Source organism: Gopherus evgoodei, chromosome 1 (assembly GCF_007399415.2).
Source record: "Gopherus evgoodei ecotype Sinaloan lineage chromosome 1, rGopEvg1_v1.p, whole genome shotgun sequence".
Taxonomy (NCBI): domain Eukaryota; kingdom Metazoa; phylum Chordata; order Testudines; family Testudinidae; genus Gopherus; species Gopherus evgoodei.
Window position 1 is genome coordinate 79,028,945 of NC_044322.1, and position 19,285 is coordinate 79,048,229.

At 39.2% G+C, this 19,285-nt stretch overlaps 1 protein-coding gene across 14 annotated transcripts in view; it reads right to left on the reverse strand.

The window, feature by feature from the left end:
• The window catches only part of MYCBP2 (MYC binding protein 2), a 463,608-nt gene that overhangs the window by 72,241 nt on the left and 372,082 nt on the right, over nt 1-19,285 (reverse strand). For 8 of the 14 annotated variants that reach the window (XM_030566987.1, XM_030566958.1, XM_030566968.1 and 5 more), the window contains 2 exons: nt 15,082-15,237; nt 699-800 (listed from right to left, as the gene is read on the reverse strand). The exons of 3 other annotated variants lie outside the window; for them this stretch is intronic. In XM_030566987.1, the coding sequence (XP_030422847.1) occupies nt 699-800; nt 15,082-15,237 (258 nt within the window). The remainder of the gene's footprint in view (nt 1-698; nt 801-15,081; nt 15,238-19,285) is intronic. 3 more of the 14 variants (XM_030567004.1, XM_030566916.1, XM_030566944.1) reach the window with 2 other exon arrangements.

Here is a 19,285-nt window from a genome sequence, read left to right on the forward strand (position 1 = left end):
GAAAATACACGCATACAAGGCTGAATAGTGTAGCTCACAAGAAGAAAGTAATTTGTGTTCATATTGTTTTCTATGAATGGATGCAGTTAGTCCATTCTGCAGGATGGCATTTGTAAACAGTGCTGGCAAGCTATTGAGTAATCATGAATAAATCTAGAATACTGCCTCGTTCCTTGGCCTTATACAGCAATTTCCTTGCTCATGTGATTAATTCCACTGATTTCAATGATTGTAACACTTGTGATATACAGCATGATACAGTCAGTCCCATAAATAATGGCTCAGCATTTTGAATTCAACCAGCACAAAATTGACTAATTAATACTGTATTAAATGTTATTTTTCCATTAGTTTATTTATAGACTAACTAACATGAAAATGACGCTCTACCTGTCTCCCAAATTTCACTAGTTTGTTGTCTGAATATTCATACATGTATGACAGTACTCTGGTTTATAGTATCTTAACTGGTTGTAAACCAACACTCCATCTTCAACACACAAGTCATGAAACCATTACAGTTAAATGAGCAATAATGAGTTGTTATATTATATGAACACTCACATATATCAAACTTTAACATTAATTTTGAAAAAGTGTTTTATCAAGTGAATGGAATGAAAATGAACGGAAGAAAAACAAACCACTTTTCCAATGTAAAATTTGAATAACCTGTCTGTGTTTGCATGCATACCCACCCTTTAGTTTGTGAGAGAGAGATGAAATAGCAGAGGCAGGCCCAGCTACATCACTACTTTTGTAAATGCGCTCACGAGAAGCAAGGCAGCGGGATGGAGTTTCTATAGTGGAAAACAGTGGCACAGAAGCAGCATAGATTCAATGGAAAAGATTAGCAAAGATAAAAACAAGCAAAACAAGCATTTCAAATGATGTGTATCTACTCTGCTAAATATATTGTATTTCACTGCTAAAATACATTCTCCTAAACATGTTTTATATGAGAATGTTATTTAAATTTGGAACATATTTTTTAAAAGGTTTACATTAATTTTTTAAAGAGTAAAAATGAAATGTTTCATGATTTAAATACATAGTATGAAAAACTGATAACCAAGTATCTGTGGGACAGACAGTAGGGTTTATAGTTTATTATAATAACAATGAAGATTGATATAATAATGACTATCTTAATTGTGTTGCAATTTAAGATCTTTTTTATAATCTATAAATTTACATGCACGCATGATTTAGAATTGTAATATGGCATTTCTGCGTAGCAATAATCAAACTGTTCTTAAATGAAACTAAAAAGAATATGTGGGAAATTCACCTCTGAAAATCCCAATTACAAAAACAAAATAAAGTTACATTTTTAAAGGCAGTTTTAGTGCTTTTATTGGAATTATTTTTCCTTTTATCTATGCAAAAAAATACAACAACTCAGTGATGGTGTTTATTTTGTATAACCTAACATGCATAACATGAACTTAACTGATCAGTATTGCAGAATGACATGACTAGGATTATAGAAGATTCTAATAAACAAATTATGGATTTAAAATTGTATCCATATATAGTCTTTATTTATAAAAACAGAAGAGGAGTTTGGCACGTCAACTCTCACACTTCTATAAGAAAAGTCCTTTATTAATAATGCTGTCAAAATTGTGACGGGCAAGAATTATGCCTTTAAAAACACTGGGTGAGATGCATTCATGGTATAACTCCACGCTTAACTTCACTGAAGTTATATCAAGGATGAATTTGCTCCACTGAATCAAAGTAGCCTGAACTATCTAAAATAAATCCATAAAACCAAGGAAATATTTCCATACATATTAAGTGTGCCAAAATTTAAAAAAAATATAACAAAGCTCTAGACTTGTGAAATGTAAGTGACATGGAAATGTTAGCATGGAATTTTAGCACTAACTCTACTACTGTCTTGCAGTAAAATTCAATTTTTAACCTTAACTCTTAGCTTGTTCCTTCAGTAAAATTAAATCAAAGTTATTGTACTAACAGTCTTTAGAGATTTAATTTGCATATGCAGCAGAAAACAGCATGTTTTAGAAAAGCTTTTTTGCAGAAGCTCAAGAGGCAAATGTAATTTGAGGAACTGTGGTTCCAACCCACGTATTTCATAAAAGATTTGTTGCCTGTGTCTCTGGTGTTCTAGTTACTAAGGTATACAAAAAGGTTAAGTATAAGTATCTCCCAACTTAAGTTTTTAGGGTAGTTGTTGTAGTGGTTAAGAATGATGGAGTTCACATGTACTTTGAACACTTGAAATAACAATCCCCTTCTTCAAGACAGAACAATAAAACAGAAATGATTACATTCACCTTCCCAATCAAACATTAGCATAAACTCGAGATCAGTGAATGGAAGTTCCCCTCATAAAGCTTATTATTTCTTATTTGAAAACTATTTTTCCAGGCTATTAACAAAGATGCCAGATCTTGGGTACTCTGACAGTTTATTTTACAAAGATAAAATAAACACTAATTTAAAAAAAAAAATCACACTAGGAAAAAAGCATACGTGTATGCTTAGAAACAAACTTTTTACAGTAATGGATATCAAAATAAAGAAGGATTAACAAAGATTAGAGGAACAGTATTGTCAATAAAAATTAAAACATTTTAATTTGATATGTAAGCATTATGCTTTTCTTACCAGAACATGATTTTCTGTTCCTAATATTTGTGTCTGTACTGGTAACTTTTCATCCTATATAATTACAAGTACTGTATTTACTTTTCATTAAGATTTAGATCGTCAGTTTCTGATTAAGCTGTGTTGCCCCTGGATCAGTGCAGGAAGGAAATTATAGCTCAAAGAGTCAATCTTCATCCCAGTCTCCCTGTTGCCTTTGGGATAGGAATAAAATGCAACTGATCTATACTTGCCACAGCATATGCTCCAAGACACACTGGCGTAACTACACATCCAGGTACACCTCTACCTCGATATAACGTGACCTGACATAACACAGATTTGGACGTAACGCGGTAAAGCAGTGCTCCGGGGGTGGGGTGCGGCTGCAAACTCTGGTGTATCAAAGCAAGTTCAATATAATGTGGTTTCACCTGTAATGCAGTAAAATTTTTTGGCTCCCGAGGACAGTGTTATATTGAGGTAGAGGTGTATATTGGGGGGCGAAGTCAAGCATGATGGTGGGAGGTAGTGGCTCTGAACAAGCACCCTACGTATGGTTCCCCTGCACATGGGCTGTCTTATGCCCATTTTACTCCCTTACACTAGCATGGAGAACAGGCCACAATATGACTGCATATTCTGAAATATTATAATATATTTATATTTCTATAGATCCCAAAAAGAACAGAATGCAGTGGTAGTAGAACACGGAGCCTCCTTCTTCACTAATTCATGATTAAGAAGAATATACTGAATTTTACAAAATAAATGAATGTTAAAATATTAAAAAAGGAGAGAAGAATTAGTCTCTGACAGTCGTCGTAAAGGGATTAATCTCAACACAGGAAAGTTGAGGCGTAGTACCAGTGGGAAATATATCTTATTACCGAGGGGTAATAGTGGGAACTATATCACTCAAGCTATTTAAATCTGGACAAAGAACTTGAATATATTCAAGAAGGCTGCACAAAATGACCTAACAGTTCTTAACCAACTGTAACATTTGAGTAAATTATTATTCAAACTGTTAAGATATATCCAAAAATCAAGCTTAATGCAATTTATGCCCTTCTTCCAAACTTTATACCACGGTTCATGTTTTGGAATTTACAAAATTTGCCACAGAGAAAATAAGCTTCACATTCAGATATTCTAGAATAATAAAGCTGTAAAAGCCCAATGCCACATTTACTGTTCCCCACAAAAATATTTGATGTGTCAAAAATATTTGATGGCTATTACATGCCACAGTTCCAGATCTTGGAAAACAGTTTGTGAATTTCCCTCACTGGGGCATACTCAACGCTCTTAAAATATTTTAAGTTCTCTAGGAAAGGGATCATTTCTTATTTGTACTGTGAGCACTAGTACAAAGGGTGTATGTGAAAAATATTAATAATGCAGCTGCCTCTGATGCAGAAAAGAGTCAAAGTTCCAGAGTTGTAGCCACCCCGTATCTATTTCCAGTATGCCCACTTCTAATTCCCCTTCAAATTTCCTTTATGAAGTAGTATTTTTGATTTAAAAAAATACTCCAGCATAGATGTTAATTGTTTTCTGTGATAAGAGAACATGCCTGGATATTCCAGTTTACAAATATCCTTTTTTTAAAAAAAAATACCTAAATCTAGCTGGGTCCATTACATTAGTGAGCTCACTTCTTCCAACCAAAAGACTTGATGGTATAGTCTGACTGGCTGCTTCCTCCAACCCCCATTACCCATCTCTTCATTTTGGTGTCATTCTGCCTGTCCTCTCCATATGTCACATTCTCTTAATATCTTCTCTGCACTCTTCCTTCCATATCTCATCTCCATTCATTAATCCCCTTATGCCTTCCTTCTTTCACCACCTATTTAGTTTGGGATTTTCAGAGGAGCCTAAGTGTTGTTATTAAATACTTATTATGATGCTAGCACGCAAAGGTCCCAATTAGGATTAGGACTGGGATTAGTGTGCTGTACAGTCAAAGAAGAGATGATCTCTGTGCTGAAAGGCTTACAGTCTACAGACAAACAGGCAAAAGATGAGAATACAATATACAAGCAAACGAAACTGGTGAAGAATTAATACAGCTTTGTTAGTTACATGTACTGTATTTTTTTAACAGGGTGTACAGGTAAGACGGAATGGAAAAGAAAAGGAAAAGAAGAGTAGTCACAATTTGTCATGATCACCAGGCTGGGTTTTGTAGGCATTATGAAAGAGGTGAACCTTAAGGAGGGATTTGAAGGAGGATAGGGTAGTGTTTGTTTGGATTTTATCAGGGAGTTTTCCCTATGCTTAGGGGCAGCATGGGGGGAAAGCATGGAGTGTTTATGGGAGAAGTTGACTGATGGACAGTAAAGGTTAGAAATACTGGTGAAGCAAAGGTGGGGATCAATGTTATGATACATTACTAGATCAGGTAGCAAAGGCTTTGACTAAGTAATGAAAAGATAAAGACAAGAAGTTTACCTTTAATGTAGAGCTGAAGAGGAAGCCAGTGGAGGCACTCAAAAAGAGCATCCACATAATCAGAACAACGAGCCAAGATGATTTTAGCAGTAACAATCTGAAAAGTCTAGAAGGGACTAAGGCTGCAGTAGTAAAGGCCAAAAATGAAGAGGCTCTTGTAGTAAAGATGTGAATGATGAATACTTGGATAAGAATTTTGGCTATGTAATCAGAGGAATGGCTGGATTGTGGCAACTCCAGCTGGTAGGTGCAGAAGCATCCAAAGCAGGGACTGCTGCACTGAGAGGGGAGAAGGTAAAAAGGGGCACAGCCATGGCCACTCCTTCCCCTCCAGCAACTCTTTAGACCCAAAACTGTGCAGGGGAGATCACTCCCCATTCTGGGGACACTAGGACTTGGGTTGTGCCTCCTTCCCCCTTTGTGGGCTTGGGAGATAACTATAAGGAGGAGCCATCCAGTAGCAACAGGAGCAGCCAAACCAGGAACCTTTGGTTCTTTAAACATTCAGACAATTGTCCACAGTTTTGACTGGACTTTCTCTGTCCTGTGCTGACTGGCTGTTTGCTCCAACTCACGCAGCTTCCATTTCCCCTAATAGTCTCGTCTCCTCAGCTGCACCCCACACTTGCCCCTCTTCTTCATCAGGGCTGAAAAATGTTCTGCTACAAAAAAGTCCACTGAGAACTGCACTCTTTCAAATTGGCTATCATCTCCCATGTTCTTAGGCCACAGGCAGCTATTATAAATGGCTGCTGACTTCACTCACAACGGAAACAATGGGAGGTAGTGGCCATTTTGAAAAACAAGGCACATTAACTGAAAGCTGCTATGGCCTCAGTTCCCTTGGGAACAACAGAAGATGGCGACTATTTGGAAAAAGAGCAATTCTCTATTAATTTCTCTGAAGGAGGCCATTTTAATGTACCAGGTTCTATTGAGAGGAACTTTTGGCTATGAAAATTAATAGCAAAAATGGCCATTAATCCTAAATGATTATTTTCAAAAGCTACCCATTTGACCCTACCGAAAGGTGTGTATGTGAGGGAGGTGGAGTGAAAAAGGGAGGAAAAAATTTGAGGACTGATAGGAAATTCAAATATACACTCCAACTTCTTTGTGCTCCTCTGGCAATGCAAAGCAACTAAAAAAAAGCTTAACTGGACAGTATGCTCTGGTTTCTTCGTGCTACTCCGAAGTAATACCATACAATAATCATATGATTAAGGCACTTCATCATCTGTGGTCCCAAATTAGGTTGGAATGATTTCTGAAGGCATTACATTTCCCCATGTCCATTGTGTCCCTATAGGGCAGAGTTATGGATGTTTGGGTGCCATAACCATGAACTGTCTGCAGCAATTAGTCCTTCATGCCCCTCTCCACAATTTAAAGAAATGCTGATTAAATCTACGGCGGTAAAGCATGTGGACTCCAACACACTGTAATTCAATATTCTTATTTGTTTATGGTAGTGCTCACAATGTTCTAGATTTAAGGAAGGGGTGGGCAAACTTTTTGGGCTGAGGGCCTCATCTGGGGGGAAACTGTATTCTGGGCCGGATCAGGGGGTTGGGGTGCAAGAAGGAGTGCAAGAAGGAGTGCAGGGTGTGGGATGGAGTGCAGTGTGCAGGAAGGGGCTCAAGGCAAGGGATTGGGGCAGAGGAGGGTTGCAGGGTGTATGAGAGGGCTCAGGGAAGGAGGTTGGGTGCAGGAGCGGTGTGGGGTGCAGGAGGGAGCTGAGGGCAGGGGTGCAGACTGCGGGAGGGAGCTCAGGGTAGGGAGTTGGGGTGCAGGAGGGGTGCAGGGGTGGCAGGGGGCTCAGGGCAGGGGTGCAGGGTGCAGCAAGGAACTGGGGTGCAGGATGGGTGCGAGGTGCAGGCAGGGGGCTTAGGGCAAAGAGTTGGGATGCAGGAGGGGTGTGAGGTGCAGGCAGGGGGCTTAGGGCAGGGAGTTGGGGGGTGGGGTGCAGAAGGAGTTCAGGCTCTGGCCTGGTACCACCTACCTAAAAGCAGCTCTGGGGTGGCAGCTGTGCACATCAGGGCCAGGGCAGGCTCCCTGCATGCCTGCCCTGGCCCTGGCCCCAGCCCCGCGCCGTGGCCTCTTGGAGGGGAGGCGGGGGGGTTGTGCATACGCAGCCCTTGCCATGCCTCCAGGTACCTCCCCCAAAGCTCCCATTGACCAGGGTTCCCCATTCCCGGCCAAAGGGAGCTGCGGGGGGTGGTGCCTGGAGGCAAGGGCAACGCAGATGGAGCCCTCTGCCCCCCCACCCAAGAGAGCAGCGCGGGGCCCATGGCGCCATGGGGGGCAATCCCATGGGCCGGATCAAAAGGCCCTAGGGGCCAGATCCGGCCCGCAGTCTGTAGTTTGCCCACCTCTGATTTAAGGTGTACCTGATTTAAGGTTCTAGATTTAAGGTGAGCTTAAAAGTGCCTCGGGAGCAAGTACACTGATGCAGGTTGTGCGTTGGACTGATTGCTGGGTTGCCATTTGCGTGGTTAGGAGACAAGTGTTGTGTGAGGTGTGGCAGGGAAAATGTTTGCCATAATTCCAAGTTCAGCTATTTCTAAACTCCATCAGGGACCATATAGAGTTTATATTATCCATTAGACTGTTTCTAGAGTTCAAGCTACATAAGAGTCCCTGTACAAACTAAAGGATTATCAAGAGAGTGTCCCTTTACTCATTGTGTGCGCAAGTCCGACAGAAAGGACTGTTCTTGTGCAAGGGAGGAGAAAGAATTTTGGAGCGCATGGAAAGAAATCAGTTTGGTCACACCGACCGTCCCCTAGTACTGCCAGAACACTGAGCTCTTAGCAAATATGAACAACATGAAAACTAAACATATATAAAATTAAAAATTGAGGAAGAAGAGTAAGTATAAGTAGATGTGTGGAAGCCCCAAAGCACTTATACATAATATTAAATTAAATTAAAAACCATCTAGGATTAATGCAATGTTTAGGGCCATGAAAATCTAAAAGTTTAATATGGTAGCAACCTCACCTGTCACACCACAAGTTTTTATAGCATATGTTAACAGATATATAAAGCTTTACATTTTAATAGGGAAGAGACTACAAAGTACTACGTAACAGGCAGTGTTACCAATGGGAACAAAACAACCTCGGCATTTGGAATATACTGATTTTTCTATGCTTGACTTCTCAACATCAACACTGTTAACTATAGTTTGGGGCAGAATTTATGCATGAACATTTATCAAGAGGAAAAACCACACTACCACAAAACCATGTCTTTTCAACCGGTACCTATACTAGAGTACAGTTCTGGGTTAATTCTAATGGTTCTTTCTCCTCACCCAGCGAAACACTGGATCTCAAATTGCATAGGCTGTCATATACCTACCTATAACTCAGCATGCAAGTACTCTGAATCTAAGATATTTTGCATGTGGTATTTACAAGCTTTGCCACTGCAGTAAAGCACCCTTAAAAAGAGTGAACAAACACATTCTAATCCATATGGACAAAACTCAAGATTTTAAACTAAGTTTAAAACCATGGAAGCTTGCATTTAAATGTCACTGATATCTACAGAAATATAAGTCAGAAGATTCTAACAGCTTCAGCTGTTTTAAATGATCAAGTCACTGACTCCTTTTGATGCCTAAACTCTACCTGAATATAATTATTGATTTCAATTTTGTAATGCATTGCTGCAGGAAGTGCTTACTGGCTAGAGCACAAGATTTAAAAGCAGAACTCCTGGATTCACTGTTCCTAGATCTGCAAATGGCATGGCTGTGAAAGTCTAGGAAGCATCTCTTAACCAATCTTATCTGTAAAATGGGTTTGATACTTAACTACATCACAGAGGAGTTGTGAGGCTTAATTATCTGTAAGGACTTTTGGATCCTTGGATGAAAACACACACCCCGTTATTACTCATGCTGAATACATGGATTTTGGAGGTTTCAAATAGAAAGAGGTGGAAGGAGAGAGATAGTTTCCATGAGAATAATGAAAGGCACAGAGCTGGTGAATACCCTATTTCATAATGAAATTAGGTGATGAAATATTTATTGCATTGTATACTACAATATCTTGATATGAGTGAGAGACATTTTAGCCTTTACATATGTTGTCTAGAAAATACCCTATATTGGAGTTGTAGACTGGGATTTTTTAAAGGCTAAGCAAATTAGATTTTAACAGGATTTCTTTGTCTAAATCTGTCAGGATTCTAAAAATCTCAACTGTGTTATTTAATTCTGGGTGTTAAAACTGAAAACCCAGATCTCTGAAAAACATGACAATTTGGTATTTTAATAGACACAGTTGGCCTAACAAAAATAAGTTAATTAAATAATTGTTGATAGAAGTAATGCTTAATTTCAAAAACTTTAAATTACTTGTAAAATAAATGAGATATTTTCCTTCACTCTTGAATGAATGACAATATGAATGTAGCTTTAAAAGCCTCCAGATAGTATATTGAGATAGATCTTTAGGTGAACTGAGTGCAAACAAATCAACACACAGTTCCAAAAATTGAGAAAGTTCTCAAGCGAGAGAAAATTACTTGCATACAGTTCTTAATTTCTGAAGGTAACTTTTATAATATATTAAGTCTTTTCAGTTTCACTCACCGCTGCTGCATCTTGTCTTAAATTAGACTGTACGCTCCTCTTTGGGGGAGGGGCCATGCTTTCCTATGTATTTGTACAGTATCTTGCAGAATAGGGATCCAAACCCAACTGTGGACTCTGGACTCCACTGGATTAAATAATATAAAATCAGGGCAACTGAGCAAAATGGTTTGAAGGGTTGCACTAAACAGGGATTCCAGATCAGGCACTAACACCTTAGGGACATTTTATCTTCGCTGTTTCTTTGGGAAATTGTGGTATATGTGGGTGGTCTACCAGTGGCCACTTCACCTGACAGGAAAGGATTCATCGTAGAATCAAAGTGTAAACCCATAAGGTGCTAAAGGAACTGAAAGATCAACTGTATAGATTACCATTTAGCCCACTCCACATACTTACATCAATTGGTTATGCAGATCTTTTAAAAAGGATCCAGTTGGGCAGCAAGTAAGGAACTGATGACTGTTTTTGGAATAGCCACCTCTCTTCTTACTGTGTTCAACAATCACAGTGCTAGATCCAAGTTTCATTTGATTTCTCTGGTTGACTGTTCCTTGAGGAAGCGGGTCTAGTCACATTAAAGGACAAGTCATTTTCAGCATGAGATGGAAGGACCAATGTGTCTGATGCAGATAGAACCTGATAGGCCCCGGCTCTCCCACCTTGATCTTCAGAATGACTCCTTGGAAGTGTTATGGAAGATAAGATGTACAGCAGATCCTCTGACCTGTCCAATTATAGAGCATTTGATGTCCCTATTCTCCAGTCTTTTATCCTAGAACCCTTCTGCCTTGTGGTTGTCTGCCATTCCAGGCACGATGAAGGGAGAATGTTATTCAGCAGATGATTGCAAAGATACTTCAACTGCATAAAGAAAGTGTCTTCTGATTTAACTAGTTGTCATTTAGCATGCTCTTTAAGTGCATTAATGGATATCATATGTTCCTCTGCCCATCAGAACAGAAGTACTGACACCTCATTAAATCCTTGGATGTCTTTTAGGCACATTGCCTGCTGCTGTAAGCCACTGTGGTGATGACAACATCACAAGCATATGCTGATCCTCCAGCAAGGACTGCAGTTGTAGAAGGTCAACTAGATAACTTGAAATTCAAGTAAGTTTAAAGAGCATTATTTTTCTTCACTGATGACAATCTTTTGGCCTATTGCAAAGCAACATCTACCTTCAACCCAAGGCTGGTATTGGCTGTTAGTTCTCTTTTTTGTATCTGACTGAATAATTCCTGGGAAATACACCAGTGTAGGAAGTCCTAAATTTTCTCAACCCCTAGCGATTCTCTGCCATTCTGGTGTTGTGTTTTGCACATTTGGAAAGGATGATATGTGAGGAGGGATCTCATTTACCAACACAGCAATTTAACATGACTAGCTACAATGCTAACGAGACTTTGTGATTACTTAAAACTATAAATGTCTGTAGTTTCTTATATCTGCTGTCAGGTATGTGATGTCTTCTGACCTGTTTATGATCACTACCCATATGGAAAAGATAGTGTAAGGGACAAATTGTTATTTTGGATGTTCATGAAAGACCTATTTTCCTGCAGGGCTCTCAGTGTTGTTTCCATGGTCTGTAACGTACTACAGAAATCCACATCCTGAATGTGGATGCCACCTTAGAACAGATATAAAGGTATTCCTTTTCACTTAAAATTAGCAATAACTGTGACATGCACTTTGGTGAATATTCACAAAATGGTCATGAGGTTGCACAGGAGAGCTTTAAATTGATATTAGGAGAGGTACAAAGAAACATCTGGAATTATCTGTTATGTATCAAAGAGGTTTTTTCAGGTTTGCCTTTAAGATCAGTGGACAATCTGGCCAGTAGAACTGTCAGAACTGCACCTGGAATCATATGCATCTTTAGTGTGCTTGAGGGTCTTAAAGACCAGTGGTCTCCCCATTACTCCAAATTTATCTCAACAACATAAAAAAAGAATATACTACAGATAATCTGAAACTGGTTATGGTGCAGATAGGCAACAGGTATTATTGTGTACAGCCTATCAACTTCCTGAAATAATTTTGCTATTTATGACTGAATTACGTGATTTCCCAGGAATTTCTCCAGTTCAACTGAATTCCCTCTTGATGAGCACACAAAGGATCATTTGTCTATATAGAAAGATCTGCTAAATTATGCTGAAATGAGAAGACTCTTCCAATAAGAAGGGATTCTCAATCTCTCCCAAGTAGCCAATGGGATGGCTTGGAGCTGAAGGAAGGGTAAGCAGGGTCGTGGTGAGACTTTCAACCCCTGAAACTCCTGTTTCCACACCTCCCACTATTGATTTCCTAGTCTCTACTGATTTTGGAATATCTTCAGGAAAGAAAGGAACTGGGATACATACTGAACTATCTTAACTCTCCTCTACTGCTAAAGGGGGAAGACACGAGTGATTGCTTTTACTTTTCAAAATTGTGTGTCACACCACTTTGTGCAGGCCAGTGCCATGAGATGCTCTTCTTGTTGGTCTGCTTTACAGATAGAGACAGATATTTCCTAGTGATGGTACTGGATGCAATATAGAAGGATTATCTTATTTAATCAATTATAGTTCCTGTTATGAAGGATAATGCAATTGTAATTTTGTTCACAATCCTTAGACTCATTTGGCCTTAAGTGGGAGCAGCATTTTGTTTCCCTGTGTAATACTAAGGAGGTCTGAACAAACTAATAGGCTTCACTGTAGTTTCAAAGTACTGATAGAAGCCTGCCCTGCACGGGTGCCTCTGAGTTTTCAGATGCTGACAAATTCTATTCCTCAAGTGAGAAGCAATCTGAAATGTTTGGTTTTAACTTAAAGTTTTTTCCTACTTGCACTCTTTATAGTATTTTGATATACAAGATTTCCTGTATATCATGGGGACTGAGAAGGGAGACATTCCCTCAGACATTCTTTTTGATTTCATGAGGATAGTTTTAGTGTTCTTTTATGCAGTTGTGGTCCAAAGAGCCACTGGCATATCCTCACTATGCTTTATAGGGATTTGTGGGGGCCAGTGTAGTAAAGGTGAAGGCAGCCCAATTTCCCACTATGATCAGTCAAAATTTTCATATTGGGAAGAACCACTATGAGAACAAGGTGGTTGAGAGATAAGTGCACTATAAATATTTAAGTAGATTAAAGAAAATACTGACTCCTATATCCACCAGAGAAGAGGATTCCTTGGTAACATACTTTTTGTGAGGTATTTTACTTTGTAAGTCTTCTGTCTTCTTGCAGTCTCCCATCTTGAAGCTGTTGTCCTGTGCTCTCAGAGAAAGGGATAATACTTCACTGATTGTGAATAATGGTGGACAGAAGGGAAAAGAGGTAGAAGACGGTTTATTAGAAAAGTGGAGAGTTGAAGAAGTAAAGAAAATCTGGAGAGAGGGAAAATAGGACAGTCCTCAATAGATATTAAGAAGTTTGTCTGACATGGAAATGGGATCCCTTTTCTGCCATGTAGTGGCAAGCACATACAGCAGAAAGATGGTGAGAGGCATCAAGTTCATAGAAATGCACAGCTCTAGCTGCTTCCTGTCTGATCAACAGAGGAGTCTTGACATAACAAGGTGAATCAGAAGACATGGCCCATTCAAAGAAGAAAAAAGAGTATGACAGCTGAAGTATCATCCCAGAACTATGGGGGATGATATAATTTGAAAAGGCAACAGTAGATACTCCACCCACCCATATTCAGAGATACCTGGAATATTAGATGACTTCATCTTTGACAGGAAAGGGTCAATGGTCATTTTTAAATGCAATTTGACAAATGAGTTAAAAAAGCAAACCACCACCCTAGAAGATTTTTGTTTTTTAAAGAAAAGTTTAAATTTCCTTTTACTGATTGGAGGGTGGGGGGTGGGGATGGGGGAAGAGGGATGGTAGAAATGAAGAGTGACACAAATGAAGAGAGATCATTGTGGTCTAGCTCCCCATGATGAAAGATGTGGAAAAAAAAAAGAGCAACTTACTCAGGAAAGCAAAGCCCAACAAAAAATTCAGCCTTTCTAAAAAGTGTTTTTAGGCAACACTTTGTGTAGACAGACATGCCCCAAGTCCTCCAATTCACTGTGCCACTGTGGCAGTCCAGTGACTTCAACAGGGCTCTATGCTGATGCAGCAGTGCACCTGTTTGCAGAGACTTGCAGGATCCAGGCAACAGAAATTACCCATATTTTAAATAATGTGATTTACTTTACCATACACAAGGACAGATCAACTAAAGGAAGGTATGTATCAGTAAAGACAGAAGGGAGGCTCACTTCCATTAAAGAAAAATATTTTCAAAATGATAAAGAAAAGTTTTATTCAGTTATAAAATTGCCAATTTTATAGTTAAATTCCTCCCTGATACTAGATGACTCAGAGGATGTCTAAATGGCTTAGTATTTCACTTCCAGGTTATTCTTTTGACTCTGGCATAATCAAAAAGTTATTGTTCTTGAAGGCCTTTTGGTGAAGGGTTTTTTAAATGACCTGGAGATCTCAGTCTAGTTCTCACTGTATAAGTACACACATTACAGACCACTATCACAATTTACATTCTTGATTTATTCTCAGTGAGGACACCAACAAATGAAGAGGAAGAAACTGAACGGACTGAAATGGTTTCTATAAGGAAGTAATAATAAAGGCACCTCTGAAGGACAGTGTGTGTGGGAGGCTTGTATTACTGCTACCCCTACTACACTTGTTCTGTAGATAAAGATAAATACCTCTCCAGGGTGATCAAATCTGCCATCCATAATGATCTCTAAATTGACTAAAAGCTTAACAGTTTCTCCTCCATCCCATCAGCAGTTAATGTTTAACAATTTTTGGTCCCAATGGTCATGAGCATGCCAGTGGCTATCTATGCTAGACAGAAATGCTTTTCTTATTAAAGTTTCTAATTAATCAATTAAGTTGTCCCAATTCCAAGTTTCAAGTGTGTTAACGAAAAATTATGACAAAGTAAGGAATGTAGGAGGCAAACAAACATTTTAAAATAGAAAACTGAAATGTTTATCTGCTGTAATCAAAATTTCTTCAGATGTTACAGGAATTACAATATTTTGCATTGTATGCAATATTTACCTTTATTATCCTACTGCAATACACTATATTAGAGACACACTTTCATAAATATACTGTCTACACTGCAGAAAATATATACACAATCAATACAGTAATTTTAATACTGAAATAAAAATAGCACAAGTATGCTTCTCTGGGAGCATTAACTCGTGTTTCTGAATAAAAAAAATTAATTCAAAAGAACAAAACCAGACAGATGCACTGATGGATGATTAGTAGCTGGTAAGCAACTAAGACTGTTATAGCAATGACAAAGCTTCAGAAATGGACAGATGAGGCAGGTAAGGCTGACAGACTTACTCTGAAGCTGAGGCTGCTGGAAGGAAAGGGGCTGTCCGAACACAAATGGACTGTGGATTAGGGAAGAGGGAGGTTTTGCAGCTTGATCAAAGATGGAAGAAGCTGGGAGATTAGGCCGTGACTGAATGGAATTCAGTATGGCACTCAGTTGGTCACCTGCAGTGAGCAAAACAGTCAAAACTACAACCTGTTATTTTTCATCCTCCACAAAGGCAGAGTAAATGGTGCTGAATGAAGTTTAGATGAAGATAATTGATAAAAAGTGCACTAATCTCTGACATCATAGTGAGTTTTGATTCCAAAACTCAAGATACGGCACAAACGTTTACACAATTGAAGAAAAAATCCCTTAGAACCATAAAACAAACATGGCTAAATGTAGAGACCTCACCCCATGAATGGTGATGCAAATACTGAAGAATATGAACAAGGTTTGTAAGAATCATGACTTCTTTATCCTTGTTATTTAAAACATTACAAAGTGCATCTCAAATCACCCATATCTTGCTAAAAACAAACAAAAGCAGCCAAACACAAAAAAATCAGCTACCATTCACAGAAATACACAGAAGTACAAACAAAACTCTGAGATGAGTATAGCCAGATGAGAGGGTTAAGATAATAAAATATAATTAAGCTTTGGCAGGTATCTCTCTCTCTCTCTATGTATGTGTGTGTGTCAAGTTTAGGAAAGTACTTGCTTGCTTTTCCACGTATCTTAAAAGAACACTGTCAAGGTATTTTTCACAGTTAAAAAAAAAGCTCCCCATTATTTACAACCATGTTTTGATTTTAAACTGAAATGCGTTTCCTTAAGAGAACTCTATCTGCATATTGGATTGGCCACTGGAGGGTATCTCAGGAAAGTTGTGATTTTTTTTGTTTTGTTTTGAAGAAAGAGCATGTGTTTGGAAAAAGGAAAAGAAAGAATTACAAGCATGTTGCAAACATAAGGTGCATACAATAATAAATCATTAAAGGTCAAATCTTGAGATGTTAGCAGCAATAATTTTGGCCCCTATCATCTACCACACTCTAACAGTGTTCCTTTAAATACAGATTTTGATATCCCATATCACTTTTGACAATACTACAGAAGCACTAGCGGAAAAATAATTTTAACAAACAGGAAACAGATAAACAACTCACTTTAAAACTGAAGTTTTTTAGATTTTTTAAATAAATTCTCCAAAGGAAAAAAAGACTAGAGGATTCTAATAATTCCTACAAGATCCAAAACACCAAAATTAAATATTTTCCTTATTCTGTCTAATACTATATGTTTGTTTTACAAATTAGAAACCAAAATTACTATGAAAGAAGAGCTGGAACTGAAGCATCTATATCCAAACGATTACCTGTGGGTAACAGTAACCATTTTTATTTCAGTGTTACAACAAAAACCTTAAGAATCACTACTTCTGCAACTACTGCCCCATCCCACATTACATTAAAGACAACTGATACGTTTAGTGCAGAATTCATAAATTCAAAATGCCCATCTTCAGAACAACGAATTCTAGGTCAAGAGTTGTATTATACTTTTTCTGTATATAAAAATATCAATGAAAGAAAGTTATGTCAACTAGTAATTTTTAATTTATTTATTTATTTTAAATAAAACTACCACCTCCATGTTCGCTTTAGGGGGGAAAAAAACTATTTAAGAATGTGTACATTTTTAGAATTCCAAAATAACTCAAGATCCATTATCTTTGCTTGGCACATATTTTCAGCAGATGAGATGGTTACTCACCTTGTGCAGTAACTGAGGTTCTTCAAATGGTTGTCCCTGTGGGTGCTCCACTTTAGGTAATTGGCGCCCTGTGCTTATAATCAGAGATTTGCAGTAGCAGTGCCTAGTTGGGCCACACATATGCCATAGCTGTCTTGTGCTGCTCCATGCAGTTATATAGCTGTGCGCAGCCAACCGTCCCCCAGTTCCTTCTCCAACTCAGAGAATCAGCATGACATTCCGAAGTAGAGGGGAGGAGGGAGGTTAGTTGAGCACCCACAGGGACACCCATCAGTTACTGCACAAGGTTAGTAACCTTCTTCTTCTTCTTCTTCTTCTTCAAGGAGTGTCCCTGTGAGTGCTCCACGTTAGGTGACTATTGGGCAGGATCTGTCAGTGGACAGAAGGGGCTTTGGAGTTGGTCTACTGATGGTGAACAACACTAGAGTCCAAACTGAGCATTTGCTGTTGATTGTTGTTCTAAAGCATAGTAGTTAGTGAAAGGATGGGCTGATGCCCAGGTAGCTGCTTTTCAAATGACGATAGGTACATTACTCAGAAAGGCTACAGATGCTGTTAACAGTCTGGTGGAGTGTGCGGACTCCCGGTGGGGGTTGCAGATTGTTGCTTTGATAGCACAAATATATACATCCAGTTATCCATTTGAATAGCCTCTGTTTTGAGATGGTTTGGCTCCTTGATCATTCTGTTATGGAAACAAACAGTCTAGGCGATTTTCTGAATGTTTTTGTTCTTTCTATGTAGAAAGCTAATGCTCTGTGAATGTCTAGCGTGGAGTGAGGCCTTCCTCCCATCAGCATGTGGCTTCGGGAAAAATATAGTTAAGTAAATGGGATGATTTAACTGAAAAGGGGAGGCAACTTTGGGTATGAACTTAGGGTGCGGTCATAGGATTATTTTATCCTTAAAGAATGTTGTATAAAGTGGGTGTGCCATTAGGACACCGAATTGTCCCACCCGTCTTGCGGATTTGAGGGCAATGAGGAAAGCCACCTTAATTGATAAGTGCAACAAGGGGCAAGTTGCAAGGAATTCAAGCAGTTTTCCCATGAGACTACATAGAATAAGATTGAAGTCCCACACAGGTATAGGGTTTCTTAGTGTGGGATAAGTGTTTTCTATGTCTTTAATGAAGCATTTAATCATCGGGTGAGCAAACACAGTGACTCCGTCCATCTTGTCGTAGAAGGAGGTGATGGTAGCTGAGTGTACTCTGATGGAGCATGTGGATACCTCCAATTTTTTAAGCCCCAGTATATAGTCGAGGATTCCCGGCAGTAGGGCTGACTGTGGACAGATCTGTTTGTCCTGGCACCAAGTGCAGAATCGTTTCCATTTATGGATATATGTCTTTCTTGTGCTTAGTCTCTGAGTGTTCAGTAGTACATCTTCACTTCAGAACAGTCCTTCTCAACCTGTCAGCCATGAAGTAACCAGGCCTTGAGGTGCAGTACTGCAAGGTTGGGGTGACAGACGTGTCCTGCATCTTGTGATAGAAGGTGAGGCACTAAGGGAAGGGCTCAAGGCGGTTTCACTGCTATCTGACGCAAGTATGGGAACTACGTTTGTCTGGCCCACGTGGGTGCAATGAGAATGACCCTGGATTTGTCCTGCCTGATCTTGTGAAAGACTTGGCTTAGGAGTGGAGTTAGAGGAAATGCACTCATCAGTGGTGCCTCTCATTTTAGGAGGAGAGCATCGCCGAGGGAGTGGTGTCCCAATCTGGCCTGGGAGCAATATTGTGAGCGCTTGGCGCTCTGAGCTATTGAAAAGAGATCAATGGTGAGGAACCCTCATAGTTTGAATATGGCTTTGAGAATTCTGGGATCAATCTCTCACTCATGAGTTTGTGAAAAATCCTTGCTTAGTTGATCTGCTGTTGTATTCAGACATCCCGGAAGATAGGATACTTATATCTCTATGTTGTTGGCGATGCACTAATTCCAAAGACGTATTGCCTCTGTACACAGGAAGTATGAACTTGCTCCCCTTTGGCGATTTATATAGAACATGATGCTATATTGTCCTTAAGGATCTTGATGGCATTGTTCTTGATTAAAGGGAGAAGGTGCTTGCATGCATTTAGGACTGCCCTTAGCGCCAATAAATTTATGTGCAGGTTGGACTCCGCTGGAAATCAGCAGCCTTGGATCGTATTGTCACGTAGATGTGCCCTCCAACTAACTAGGGAAGCATCTGTCGTGATTTTCATGGTTGGAGCTTTTTATTGGAAAAGGACTCCTGAGCAGACATTGTATGGTTGTGACCACTATGTTAGCGAGTCTTTTATCCTGCATGACATTGTGAGTAGTCTGTTGAGAGAGTGTCTGTGCAGTATATACACTGTTCGAAGCCAGGCCTGTAAGCATCTCATGTGGAGTCTGGCATATTTTACAACAAATAATGTTGTTGCCAACGTGAGCCCCAAGAGTTGGAAGCATGTTCTGG